The 14,928-nt window shown below is 44.2% G+C and overlaps 1 protein-coding gene across 1 annotated transcript in view; it reads right to left on the reverse strand.

Annotated features, from left to right (window-relative positions):
- laptm4b (lysosomal protein transmembrane 4 beta) overlaps nt 1–14,928 on the reverse strand; it is a 49,192-nt gene that overhangs the window by 10,633 nt on the left and 23,631 nt on the right. Inside the window, exons 3-5 of the mRNA XM_059948115.1 lie at nt 10,345–10,418; nt 6,381–6,503; nt 4,085–4,183 (exon numbers count right to left, since the gene is read on the reverse strand). Of these exons, the coding sequence (XP_059804098.1) occupies nt 4,085–4,183; nt 6,381–6,503; nt 10,345–10,418 (296 nt within the window). The remainder of the gene's footprint in view (nt 1–4,084; nt 4,184–6,380; nt 6,504–10,344; nt 10,419–14,928) is intronic.

Raw genomic sequence — 14,928 nt, forward strand, 5'->3', positions numbered from 1 at the left:
CTCCCATGGTAGATATGTTATTCAAAGGAAGCATTGTCAACTCAAAATATTGAAGTAAACAATGTCATTGTGACTAATAAAATTGTATTGAATTACCTATTGCTATTGCTTCTGTGTTCTCCTGGTCTAATGACTCATCTGAAACACAGCATCTCTGATGCTGCACTTCACCCTGGTGTGACTAGACATTGTTCGAGCTTCTGAATTCCACCTTTGGACTGCAGCCAGGGCACGTTCTCCCCTCATTACTACCATCAGGGAGGAGTACAGGAGCCTGAAGGCCTAAAACGCAGTGTTTTAGAAACAGCTTCTTCTCTCTGGCCATCAGATTTCTGAATGGTCTATGAACCCGTGAATGCCACCTCACCGTTCCTCTTTTGCACAGTTTGTTTATTTGCATTTTATTATAACCTAGAGCGATTTTTAAATGTCTTGCACTTCACTGCTGCCACAAAACAATGCATTTTATGACATTTGGCAACGATAATAAACCTGGTTCTGGTTCCGAGTACTTTGGAAAGGCTAGTATTAGATCCCATGAGTCAGTTAATGAAGCACCGTGGTGAGCAGGGACACATTGGGGCAACGAATTATACTGATTAGGTTAAATTACTCACATTTTGATTTCTGATCAATAAATTCCACTTATTTTCCATCCCCCCCTCGATTTCCCTTTCATTTCCACCTGAGAACTGCCCCCTAAACACTCTACTGCCTCAGACTTTGGAGCTCAGCTTAGTCTGATAAAGCATCAGCATCCAATGTGGACATCAGGCCTTGCCTGCTGACAGCGCACGGCGAAGAAAGCCTGTGTCTAGATAATAAGGCCATAAGACACAGGAAGAGAATTAGGTTATTCGGCCCGTTGAGTCTGTTCCGCTATTTCATCATGACTGACCCACTCATCCTCTCAGCCTCAGTCTCCTGCCTCTCTCCCATATCCCTTCATGCCCTGACCAATCAAGAATCTGTCAGCCTCTGCCTTAAATATACGTAATATCCAACCAAGTCCAATAACAACAGCATGCCATGAGTTGCACTGATTCACACTCTGTTTAATCCATTGATTATTAATTTATCTTGGCACCATCTGATATATATACAATAAAATATTTTCATATCTTAACAGAGCTTTGGTTTTATGTGTGAAAATAAAACTGGTTTATTTTACAGGAGGAAGAGGCACAACTCAAAGTCCACAGGAATGTGTGATTTGATCTTTTGCAAAAGCACGCCTGCTCCATTTCCACAGGAAAGAAGGTTGGAGAGGAAGAAGACAGCTCAGCCTCTCAAACTCAATGCGTTGCCATTCAGTGAGGCCGGAACTCTGTCAGCATTCCACCCACTCTCCCACATGTAGCAAGTTTAGCAGCAGTTAGTTTCAGGGACCCAGGTTCCAGGTAAGGTAAGATGCAGAATGGGTGACCACTTCACCGTGTACCTGCATTCTATCTGTCATGGCCGTTTGGAGCTCCTGGTTCTTTAAAATGATCTTTAATCTTCTTAGTATGATACTTATTAGATCTCACAGTCTACCTTGTCATGGCCTTGCATCTTACTTTCTACCTGCACTGCACTCTCTGCATTTTGCTATTGCTTTCCCTTGTAGTGACTAACTTCATGTACTGTTGTGACGAAATGCAAAACTAAGCTTTTCACTGTACCTTGGTATGTGTGACAATAATAAATCAGGGAGGTGGTGTTGGCAACAGTGTATGTTGGCTGAGGATTGGAAATTGTCTTTCAGTCCAGAAAAATGTGGCGTATTGCACTTTGGGGGATCACCCTAGAGTACGACTAACACAGAAAATGATAGGGCTCTGTTGTGGAAGAGGAGAACTCGGAAGTACAAGTGCACAGTTTGCTGAAACAGGTAGACAGGATGGTGAAGAAGGCATTTGACATGATGGCCTATACCAGTCAAAATGTTCAGTAAAGGAGCTGCGAAGTTATGTTGTAGTTATGTGACATTGGTAAGGCCGCAATTGGAGCATCGTGTACAGTTTTTGGTCACGTTGTCATCAGAAAGATGTTATTAAATTAGAAAGACTTGAAAAAGATTCACCAGGATGTTGCGTGAACTTAGGGGCTTGAGTTACAATGAGAAGTTGCACAGGACTTTAGGACTTTATTCCCTGGAACACAGGGGATTGAGGGGTGACCTGATGTAGGTATATAAGATAATGAGACAGGGTGAAGCAGATGGGGGGTGCTGTAAACATGAGGGCATAGTAAAAGGGACATCAGGGCATCTTCTTCACCAAAGTGTGACGTATTTTTGGAATGAGCTGCCAGAAGTAGTGGGACAGTTGGAAACAACACCAATGTTTAAGAGCTACCAAACAAAAAAAAATTGATAAAAAGAGACTGAAGAGACCTCAGATGCTGAAATCAAGAGCAAAAGCAGGTCACTCAGCACCTGTGGAGAGAAATGGACAGCCGATGTTTCAGCTCAAGATCCTTCATCTGGTCTGAAGGACAGAGTGGGGGCTTGTCAGTATAAAAAAGTGAGTGGGAGGTATGGTCGAGAGCTGCTGGCGATAAGTGAAACCAGGTGAGAAGGGGTGATAGGCAGATGGAGGAGGGGAGGTTAGGAGTAGCGGCAGAAGCTGGGAGGTGGGAGGTGAGAGGTGCAGGTGACAGAGGGCTGCAGATGATGGAATCTGATAGGAGAGGAAGGTGGAACATAGAACCAAATAAGGGAGGTAGCAGATGGGAACAATGTGGGGGGAAAATAGAAAACAGATTGTTCTTACAATGATTGAAATAACAAGCTTTTAAAACACAAGAAGTAACCAAAAAATTAATTGTGAACTTCCAGGAGGGAGAATTTAAGAGAACACACACCAGTCCTCATTGAGGGGGTCAATGGTGGAAAGAGTGGGAAACTTCAAGCTCCTAGGCATCAAGATGTTAAGGGACCTACTCTGAGCCAATCATGAAGAAGGCACAAAGGCAGGTATACTTCATTGGGAATTTGAGGAGATTCACCAGAAACTGTTGGAAATTTCTGACTGATTACATCACAACCTAGTATGGAGGATGCATTCAATATACAGGACTGCAAAAGGCCACAGAGGATTGTAAATTTGGCCAACTCCATCATAGGCACAGCTCTCCCCACATCTTCATGATGTGGTGCTTCAAGAAGGCAACATCCATCATTAAGGACCCTCACCATATAGAACATGCCCCCTTCTCATTACTATCATCAGTAAGGGAGCCTGAAGACTTGCTCTCAATGCTTTAGAAACAGCTTGTTCTGCTCCACCATCAGATTAATGAATGGCTCATGAATCTATGAACACAACCTTGTTATCCCTTTGTTTCTGACATTATTTATTGATTTCTGTAATTCATAGTAACGTTATGTCTTTGTTCTGTACTGTTGCCACAAGACATCAAATTTCATTTCATTTCATTTCAGTCAGTAATAAAGCACCTAATCCTGATTCTATACCACCCAGGCAGAATAAGGAAGGAAAATGTTATTGTAAAGTGATGGACATCTTTTTGCAACTGTGCAGGGCTTCAGTGAGAGTTTACTTTTGGTCTTAAGGAAGGGTATAGATGACAGAGCTACAGTGATATATATGCATTTTGATAATACATTTACTTTGAACTTTGAACCCATGGAGAAAGGCTGAGCAAGGTTGGCTCACGCTTACCTTGAACTTTGAACCCATGGAGAAAGGCTGAGCAAGGTTGGCTCACGCTTACCTTGAACTTTGAACCCATGGAGAAAGGCTGAGCAAGGTTGGCGCACGCTTACCTTGAACTTTGAACCCATGGAGAAAGGCTGAGCAAGGTTGGCTCACGCTTACCTTGAACTTTGAACCCATGGAGAAAGGCTGAGCAAGGTTGGCTCACGCTTACCTTGAACTTTGAACCCATGGAGAAAGGCTGAGCAAGGTTGGCTCACGCTTACCTTGAACTTTGAACCCATGGAGAAAGGCTGAGCAAGGTTGGCTCACGCTTACCTTGAACTTTGAACCCATGGAGAAAGGCTGAGCAAGGTTGGCTCACGCTTACCTTGAACTTTGAACCCATGGAGAAAGGCTGAGCAAGGTTGGCTCACGCTTACCTTGAAGGCCAGAATAACACTGATGAAGAAAACAACCATAATGAGCAAGTAGATTGGGTTCATCGACATGATGTCTTCCTTATATGGCAAGTCGTCAGGCTGTGGAAGCAGAAGGCAAGAAACAAATTATCCCTGGAGCTGCTGGTATATGGCATCACACAGATCCACACAGTCCTTACTCCCATCGTACCCATCTCCACCTCCATTCTGAGCACCGACAATTGTTATAATCATTCAGTGCAAACCACATCAGCATGAATCCCTGAAACACACTCTCTCCTGAGCTCCAGCATGGGAACAAGTGGAGAGATGGAAAAAAGATTCAAGCATCCTTGAAGAAGCACAAGTAGATAGGAAAGACTTGGAGGGAAATGGACTATACAGAGGCAAATGAGAGCAACACACGTAAAATGCTGGAAGAACTCAGCAGGTCAGGCAGCTATGGAAGGAAGCAAATAGTCACTGATTTGGTTCAAGACCCTTCATCAGAACTGGAAAGGAATGGGGCTGAAGCCAAGATAAGAAGGCAGGGTGAGAGAAGGGTGCAAGGTAGCAGGTGATGGATAAAACCAGGAGATTGGGGAATGTGGGTGGTGAGGGATGGGGGTGTTGGAGTAAGAAGCTAGGAGGGGGTAAGTGGAAGAGGCAAGGCTGAGGAAGGAATGTGACAGGAGAGGGCAGTTGACTGTGGAGGGGAAGGAGGAGGGGAACCAGAGGAAGGTGATACAGCAAATGATGATGGCCGGGGAGCAGAGAAAGGCTGGGAGGGCCACCGGAATGGGCAATGGTGGAAAAAACAAAAAATTAAGAAAAGGGATTGGGGGGTAGTGAAAAATAGAGGGGAGTGATTACCAGAGTTATAGAAATGAAGTTCATGCCATCAGGTTGTAATATGAGATGTTGCTCCTCTGGCCTGGGTTTGACCTCATTATTGCAGTAGGAGAAGATGTGAATGGTCATCTTGGTGTGGGAAAGGGAAGTGGAATTGGTCTTTTAAGAGACTTTTGGATAGGTACATTGAGCTTAGAAATATAGAGGGCTATAGGTAAGCCTAATTTCTAAGGTAGAGACAAGTTCGGCACAACTTTGTGGGCCGAAGGGCCTGTATTGTGCTGTAGGTTTTCTATGTTTCTAAATGGATGGCCACCAGGAGATCCTGTCTTTTGTGGTGGACAGAGTGAAGGCGCATTTCTGATAGGCAAATGGGCTAGCCCACTTAGTCAACGTGATCCGTGTGGGCAAGTTGACCTGTTCCCCATGCAGAATAACTTTAAGACTCTCTCCCCACTGATTCATGGAATGTCTGGCCCATGGCTGCACACAGTGCAGAAATGAATGCTGAAAGGAAACCAAGAACCTTCAGGCTCATCCATCAAAGCACACAGCAGCCCTGTGGGAGATGTGAATCACCTCATGGACAACCTCATCACCACCCTGTCAGGTACCTGCTGTCCTGTCAGTGGAAAAGTCTGTGGTTCCCGCATCAGCTTCATCAGCCGCCCAGAAACCCAGCACGGAAGACCTTCAGTCTTGAGGGACTGTCTGAGAAGGTGTTAAGGAAGGCTAAATATCTGGTTGAGGCTTCAGGAAGGGGAAGCAGGGTAAACATGTTGCAATCTATACTGGTGATGAGAGGATCAGCACCTTTAACTTCATAGCCATTAACATTTTGAATGCCCTGCTCTGGGCCCAGCACACAGACTTACTTTCTCTTGAGGTTGAGCTTGTTACTGAAAACTCTAACAAACTGCTAGTGATGTACTGTGTCCTGATTGTTTGCCATGTGGCCAGGTACAAGGAATTCAATGCACAGGAATGCAACAAGCCCATTACATCATGGGCATCATGGGCACATCTCTCCCCACCAACAGTAGTATTTACAGAGAAATACTGTCTCGAGAAGGCAACATCTATTGTCAAAGATCCCCACCGTTTGGGCCATGCCATCTTCTCACAGTTACCATCAAGCAGGAGGTACAGAAGCCAGAAGTCCCACATCATCGGGTTCAAGTACAGTTACTTCCATTCAACCATTCAGTTCTTGAACCAACCAGCACTACAGCACTACAGTTTAGCAATGCTATGACCACTTTGCGGTAAAATGGATGTTTTTCATTGTGTTCTTTCTTGTAAAAATTTTGCATCGTCTGTTTTTTCTGAATGCTGCTTATCTGATGCTATGTGCCTGTGATGCTGCTAGAAGTGAGTTTTTGATTGCACCTGGGCAGACATGTACTTGTGCTCATGGCAATAAATTCAACTTTGACTTTGATTTTGAAGAGTATTTGTGTCATACCAGTTGTTGCAAGTAGTCCTGGATGGAGTTTGGGTAGATAAGCAGACTGATAGCGACAAGAGTGTCGAGGGTGCAGTCGAAGATCTGGTAACAGAAGAACGGTACAATCCAGGCACTCCGTTGCTGGAAGACAAAAAGGAACAAAGATGTTTGAACTGCAAGCAGTAGCCTTCCTCCTCCCTCTATCGCAACAGAATGCCGACATTCTCTCACAGTGAACGCTGCAGCAAAGAGTGGGCCTTATAGCATGGTAGCGTAGTGGGAAGCTTAATGCTATTACAATGTCAGCTGCCTGGGTTCAAATCCACTACCGTCTGTGAGAAGGTTGCATGTTCCCTCCGTGATCACAGGGCATCTTTGAGGTGGCGGCTAGTGTAATGCATCAACGTGCCAGCAACGCGGTTCAGTTCCTGCTGCTGTCTGTAATGGGTCTGTACGTTCTCCCCGTGAACAAGTGAGTTTCCTTCGGGTGCTCGGGTTTCCTCCCACTTTTCGAAACCATGAGGGTCAGTAAGTTACGGGAATGCTATGCTGCTGCCGTCACCACGTTCTCACACTGTGTTGGTCATTGACACAGATTCCACCATATGCTCTGATGTTTTGATGTAAACGTGACACATAAAGATAATCTTTCATCTCTTTCGCATCTGTGAGCAGAACCGCCCGAGATTCCCAGATTAACTACAGGTCATCCCTCCACACCGAAATTACTAACTTCCAGATTCCCATGCTATGTGAGTTGGTTGAGGTTTCACCAACAAAATGTGGTCCATCCACTCTCACTACTGAACTCTGCTGAAGTATCTCATCAAACAGGCCTTTCAGCCCATCAAACCACTGCTGACCACTGAGCACCCGTTTTATTTTTACGTACATTTATTTCAACTTCTGCGTTAGTACAAACTACAACAATAACACTAGACATTATAACAATAACTAAACATGAACTAAATTTAAATAGTCCCATGCCCACCTAGGGTGCAATTTATCCCCTGTGGTGCTCAACGGTCACGGAAAAATTCCATGATACCCAGGGGCAAGCACGTTCTTTCTCCAGGGTTACCCAGGCACAGACATGCCCTCGAAGCTCTCCAATGCACGCCTCAGGACCATGACTACAGAACTTGATCAATCCCAGGAGCAAATTCACTAGGCCATCCTCTTCCCTCCACTCCCTACCCCCACCATACTGGATTACCAGATATAAAGAGGGTGGCCAGAAGGCGAGAAGCAGCTCCCCTCCTCCCTCGATAAGTGAACAGAGCCTGCAGCTTCGTGGCACATGGCCTTTCGCAGCCCGCAGAGGTGACATGCTTCTGGGCGATCTGTGTATATTACAGAGCACCACATAGTGCAGCAGTCTCACCCAAAGTCCCAAGTGTAGAAGGGAGGAGAAAAGGTAGGGAGAAATGCCCCTTTCCCACCTGGCAGAAGACACCTGCAGCCTTGCACTAGCCAGTGGATGGGCCCCCATTCTCCTCGCTGGTCTCCCAAACACTCACTCATATGGATGGGGTGTCTGTAATCCAGGGAGGAGCTGAATGCTGACCCTACACTACACCCCTTCTGTCCCCATTAACTCCCTCAGATTCTGCCACTCTCTTACACTAGGGACAATTTACCAGCCTTCTTTTCTTTCTGGAGATGGGACTCCTTGGAGCAAACCCATGTGATCACACGAAGAGCGTGCAAACTCCACATGGACAGCGCTAGAGTTCAGGATCGAACCTTGGCACAGAGAGGCAGCAGCTCTACCCAATTTGCCACTGTCCTGTCTTACTTTCACTGGCAAAGAGGCCAATGCAGTTCACAAGTTCTGACTGAGGTATTGTCAGTCATAATAAGAAGACTTAAATCTGAAATGTGTTAGAGGCAAGTGAGAACTCAGTGGGATAATTAAATGTGTTTAAAATGGAACTGTTAAAATTAGACCCAATTTACCACTTGGTACATCGGTGAGATATAACACAGTAGTAAGAATTGGAGAGCCAGACAAATTTAGCTCTCCCTGGTGTAAAATGGTGGCTGGTGGTTTAAGCAATGCTCACAGAATGCTGGAGGAACTCAACAGCTCAGGCAGCATCTGTGAGGGAAAATGAACAGTCGACATTTCAGATGCGGATCTTTTATCTGCCTTGATGAAGGGTTGTGGCCTGAAATATTGATTCCCCTCCGCAGACACTGCCTGACTTGTTGAGTTCCTCCAGCATCCTGTGTGTTGCTCAAGATTTCCAACATACACAGAGGCCAGTGGACCTCAGAGTCTCTCGGGTCTGCAGTTGGGTGTTTATTCTCATTTGTTGTTCTTTCAGAAGGTTACGGGTTCAAGTTCCACACCCGAGACTAGAGCAACAAAACACACAGAGCTCTCCAGTGCAGTGTACTGTCTCCAGTTGCCCTCTAGGGGCTTTGGATAAGGAATTAAGTGGAGGTCCCTTTTGCCTCTTCAGCTGGATGTTGAAGGTCAAAGCTGCATGTGTCAGGGTTCTGTCCTGTTCCAGTATTTGCTGCATGGAGTTTGCACAACCTGGTGGGCTTGCTCCAAGTGTGCTGTTTTCTCCCACAGCCCAAAGATGGATTGGTCCATTGTATTTTACCCTGGTGTGTAAATGAATGGTAGAATGTGCGAGAGCTGATGAAAATATGTGGAGAATAAAATGGGATTAGTGTAAATGGGTGCTTGATGATCAGCATGGGCTCAGTGGGCCAAAAGGCCTGTTTCATGCTATATAACTCTATGGCTCTAAGAGCAAGGAAGATCCCCCATGATAATGCTCCCACTGTCTTCACAAGTGTTTCCTGCTCCTGCAGAACCTCTTGAGTCACTCTGTTCACATTGCTGTTTGTGTGACAGCATGCTATCGCAGACAGGCAAGGCAATTCTTGCATTATAAGCAAGAACTAGAGGACATGGATTTTGGGTGAGAGGGACAGATTCAATCGAAACACGAGGGGCAACTTTTTTCCCCAGAGCGACTCGTAACGCTGGAGGAACTCAGCAAATCAAGCAACATCTATGGAGGGGAATAAACTGACGCCATTTCAGGCTGGGACCCTTCATCAGGACTGCAAAGGGAGTGGGGAGAAGCCAGAATAAGAAGGATGGGGGGGGGTGAGGGAGTACAGGTGACAGGTGAGACGAGGGGAAGGTGGGTGATGAGATAAGGTAAGAATCTTGGAGGTGATAGGTGATAAGGGCTGAAGTAGAAGGAATCCGATAAGAGAGAACAGAGGATGGTGGGAGAAAAGGGTAGGAGAAGGGGAACCAGAGGGTGGTAAGGGGCAAGTGAGGAGAAGGAAAGGGGTGAGAGGGAATGGAAAAAGAGAGGAGGAGGAGGAAGAGAAAGTGAAGGCTACCCAGATGGAATATGAGATGTTGCTCCTCCAGCCTGAGTTGGGCTTTTCTCATCCAGAGAGTGCTCTGTATATGGAATGGAGAGCTGCCAGAGGAAGTGGTTGAGGCAGGAGTATTACCAGGATTTAAACACACCTAGACATGGATAGGAAATGCTTAGAGGGATATGGGCCAAATGCCAAAAGGTAGGACTAAATTAGATGATAATCTTGGTCAGCATGGGCCAGTTGTGCTGAGGGGCCGGTTTCCCTGCTGTGTGACCCAATATCTCTGTAACAGTGACTGCACTCCACAAGGTGCTTTGGGAATGTCCCAAAGTGGATGTGAAGGATGCTAGGGCAAAATAGTGTTCCTTTAATTCATGTCCACACTGGGATTGCTTTGCAGGAGCCAGCCTGTTCTTAGTTACGGAACAATCTTTTCTGGAAAAATATGAATTCAGTCACTTTTTTGAAACCTACAGATCTGATAATATTGTATTGATTTTCATCAACCTGAGTGTGCTTTGCAAAATGCATAGTTCAAAACAAAATGATGGAGTTTATGCAGCTAACCAAAAAGCACCAAGTTTTAGCTGCAGGGAGTCAGGGCGCTGGGCTCTTCGTGTACCTTGTATGCACCGTAAGTGGCCATCCCGCAGATTGTAATCATAAGCAGCGAAATTGCAGTGGCAATGCATATACCTGGAACAGAGGAACAGGAGTCATGCACAGCACAAACAGCACACTATCATTGCAAGCCAGATCACTGCAACAAGTCGTAATTATTAAACCTGAATACTGATCGATTACAGGGAATGGTGGCGGAAGAATGAACCTACTAGAGGTCCTGACTGAAGATCTAACCTTAAGAATTCAAGCCTCATCAAGGAAATCGGAAAATTTAATTTTTAATTAATTAAATGCAAATTGTTTGAATATTGGTGTATCATTGTCACATGTGCCACGATGCAGTGAAAATCTTCGTTTTGCATGGAATCCATAAAGATAATTTTTTACAATAGTGCATTGAAGTAGGTCCAGGGAAAACAATAACAGAATGCAGAATGAAGTGTTACAGTTACACAGAAAGTGCAGTGCAGGCAGGCAATAAGATGCAAGACCATAGTGAGGCAAATTGTGAGGTCAAGAGTCCATTTTATCATATTAGAGAACTGTTCAATAATCTCATTCAATGTCAGCTTTGAGGTTAGAATAGCTGTTTTCTTTGGAGCAGGGAGAAGGGATTTGTTCATGGTAGATGAGACTATGACTGGGTTGGTCAGAGATACAGACTCCTACAACCCTCTGAGTGAAAACATTTTCCTCATCCCCTATTCATAGATTTTACAAATTACTTTAAATCTCTAACCTGTGACATTTAACCCCTCTACATTTCCTATCCATTTTGTCCCATCCCCTCTCAGTATTAGCTGCCTTTATTAAGCCTCCTGCATTTCAGGGAAAACAGCCCTGGCTTATCTAGTCTTTCTTTGCATCCCTTTTCTTTCAATCCTGATGACACCCATGCAAATCATCCCTGCACCGGCTCCATCTTCCCTGCAATGTTGTAATCAGAACAGTCCACAGTTCTTTGGCTGGGGTCTAACTAACACAATGGTGAATGAATTTATCCATGTTGGTTCAGGAGCCTGATTGTTGTGCGGTAATAACTATACGTGAACATGGTGGTGGGGATCTCTTGTCTGATGGTAGTAGTGAGACCAGGGCATCGATGTTTGACTGAAGGGCTTCTTCCTGTGCTGTACTCTCCTATGTTCTTTGTTCTAATTAACATAACAGCACTATTTTAGAGTCATATACTTCACCACTGAAACAGGCCCTTCAGCCCATCCAGTCCATGCAAGCCTCACCTTCTACCTAGTCCCATCTACCTGCACCTAGACCACAGTCCTCCATACCCTTCTCATCCACCTACCTATCTAAACTTCTCTTATTACAACTGAATCGGCATCTAGCACAGTCTGCTGGCAGCTCATTTCACAGTCACTCACCCTCTGAGAGATTGTGATAAAACTGCAGCATCTGGGTAAAATCCATAGAGTCACTGGAGGTCAGAATTGTTCACTTTGTAAATCAATACAGTTTTTAGTTCCAGCATTTTTAATGTTGATGACCTTAATTCAATTAAAATAAATTGCAAGTTAAAATTTCCCCACCTCAGAAACACACAATTGTAATATGCGGCAGTTCAATAGGAGGTAGCAACCACCAGGCAGTTATCTACTGTTTAATCATTTAAAAGCAGTAACCGTTGACAATCAATTGTTTGCAATCAATTGCATTCTTTCCTGAAAATCAGATACACAATAAATTAATGTCTGGTGATAAAACACTTCAGATTACAATGCAAGTTTGATCTGCCACATGTGTGGGACAGGGAGGTTTAGCGCATAGCTTGTATAAGCAATACTAACACTAGCACAACCAACGAGGACCTTTCAAGAGGCCGTGCCTCAAGGAGGCAGCATCCGTCACTAAGGACCCTCCCCATCCTCTTCTCATTACTACCTTCAGGGAGGAGGTACAGCAGCCTGAAAATTCACACTCAATAAATCAGAAACAGCTTGTTCCCCTCCATTGACAGATTCCTGAACAGTCTATGAACCCATCATAATACCTTGTGATCCAATTTTATGCATTATTTATTTATTTTGCAATTTATTGTAACTTTATGTCTGCAATCAACTGCTGCTGCAAAACAACAGATTTCACCTTATATAAGCCAGTGATAATAAATCTGATTCTGATTCTGAAGAAGCTATGAACTAAAAGTGAGCTTTAACTCAGAGCTATCAGGACTCTGAAGAAGAGTCCTTATGAAGTGCCTCGCCCAAAACACCAACTTTTTATTTCCTTCTGGAGATATTGCCTGACTTGCAGAGTTGCTCCAGCATTTTGTGTGCGTGTTTTATTCTGTGATAAATTCTGCCCTAATGGATCATTTCTGTGTGAACTCATTCTCGAACCTCTATCTAGAGCCACTAGATGGCAGCACAAGACAGCTTTGATGGACAGGTCTGACCCAGCTGAGGATACCTGCCATCCAGAACCATTCAAGCCTCCCATTCTTCCTCCCCTGTCTAGATATTTTTACAAGAAAGATTCAGTATAAGCTTGTGGAAGAACCCTTTAACTCCTGACTTGGCAAGTTACAGCCTTTTGGAGCTTATGCTGAGTTGAATAACTTCTAGTAATGGTTCTGTTGCTGCCTCAGAACCATTCCTTTGGTCCTTTATTAGTCCTAATCCAACCATTCCTTCCTGTAATTCACTCCTTCTTTCCTTTTGGTTTGCTCTGTCACTCTCCAACCACCCCCCCCCCCACCCTTTCTCTGTATCTTAAAACTTGGGATCTACCTGGATAAATGGGATTGATCTGGGCACCCAGAATCAGAACTAGGAACCTGGGATCTGGAGTAGGCAACAGTATCCAGATTAGTTATTCCAGATCAGGGATAGTTTGTTCTCTCACCAGTACTGACATCAATATTAGATAAACTTTTTTAAAGAGTTGGTAAAGGCACTGTAAGTGTCTGTTAATTATTATCCCTGCTCTAATCTCTCTCATTAAAATTAGAATTTTATTTCTTATATCCATATCACAACACGAAGGAGCAAAATTCTTTATGTTGTGTCTCTGTCACAATATACAACCTATAAGGTTTTCTCTTGAGGAACACATTCTGACTATGGCCTATCTTATCATGTGCCTCCAAGTACCCTGAGACCTCATCCTTAATAATCGACTCCAACATTTTCCCACCCGTTGAGGTCAGATTAATTGGCTTACAGTTTCTTTTCTTCTGCCTCTCTCCCTTCTTGAAAAGTGGAGTAACATTTGCAATTTTCCAGTCTATAGAAACATTCCAGAACCTAGTGATTCTCAAAAGATCATTACTGATGCCTCCACGATTTCTGCAGCCACCTCTTTCAGAACCCTGGGGTGTACACCATCTGGTCCAGATGACTCCTCCACCTTCAGACCTTTCAGTTTCCCAAGAACCTTCTCTCTAGTTATGGTAACTTCACACACTTCATAACCCCTCACACCTGAAACTTCAACCACACTGCTAGTGTCTTCCACAGTGAAGACTGATGCAAAATCCTCATTCAGTTTGTTGGCCATTTCCTTGTCCCCCATTACTACCTCTCCAGCTTCATTTTCCAGCGTTTTGATATACACAATCTTGCCTCTCTTTTACTCTTTACATATCTGAAGAAACTTTCGATATGCTCTTCAATATTATTGGCTAGCTTATTTTTGTATTCCATCTCCACCTTCTTAATGACTGTTTAGTTGCTTTCTGTTGGTTTTTAAAAGCTTGTCAAACCTCTGACTTCCCACTAATTTTTGCTCTATTATATTTTCTCTCTTTGGCTTTTATGCTGGCATTGACTTCTCTTGTTAGCTAAGGTTGTGACATCTCACCTTTAGAATACTCCTTCCTCTTTGTGATGTATATATCCTGTGCCTTCTGAATTGCTTCCAGAGATTCCAGCCATTGCTGCTTTGCCATCATCCCTGCCAGCGTTCGTTTCCAATTGATTCTGGCCAACTCCTCTCTCATGCCAATGTAATTCTCTTTACTTCACTGTAATACTGATACATCTGACTTTACCTTCTCCTTCTCAAAGTTCAGGGTGAATTTGATCATATTATGATCACTTTCCCCTGAGGGTTCTTTTACCTTAAGCTCTCTTAAGCTCTGGTTCATTGCAAAAAACCTAGTCCAGAATAGCTGATCCTCTAGTGGGCTCAACCAGGTGCTGTTCTAAAAAGCATCTCGTAGGCACTCTAGAAACTTCCCCTCCTGGAATCCAGCACCAACCAAACTACCAGCATATTGAAATCCCATGACCATTGAAACACTGCCCTTTTGGCATGCACTTTCTGGCTCCCGTTGTAATTTGCAGACCACATCCTTACTACTGTTTGGAGGTCTGTTACCCTTGCAGTTCCTTACCTCTATCTGCAATGATTTATCATCCTCCGACCCTCTGTCACCTCTTTCTAATGATTTGATTTCATTTTTTACCAACACAAAACACCGCCCCATCTACCTTTCTGCCTGTCCTTTCAATACAATGTGTATCCTGTGACGTTAAGCTCCCAGCTATAATCTTTCACCCATGAGCCCATGATGCCTACAACATCATACCTGCCAATCTGCAATTGTGCTGTAAGTTCATCT

Source organism: Hypanus sabinus, chromosome 1 (genome assembly GCF_030144855.1).
Source record: "Hypanus sabinus isolate sHypSab1 chromosome 1, sHypSab1.hap1, whole genome shotgun sequence".
In the NCBI taxonomy this organism is placed as follows: domain Eukaryota; kingdom Metazoa; phylum Chordata; class Chondrichthyes; order Myliobatiformes; family Dasyatidae; genus Hypanus; species Hypanus sabinus.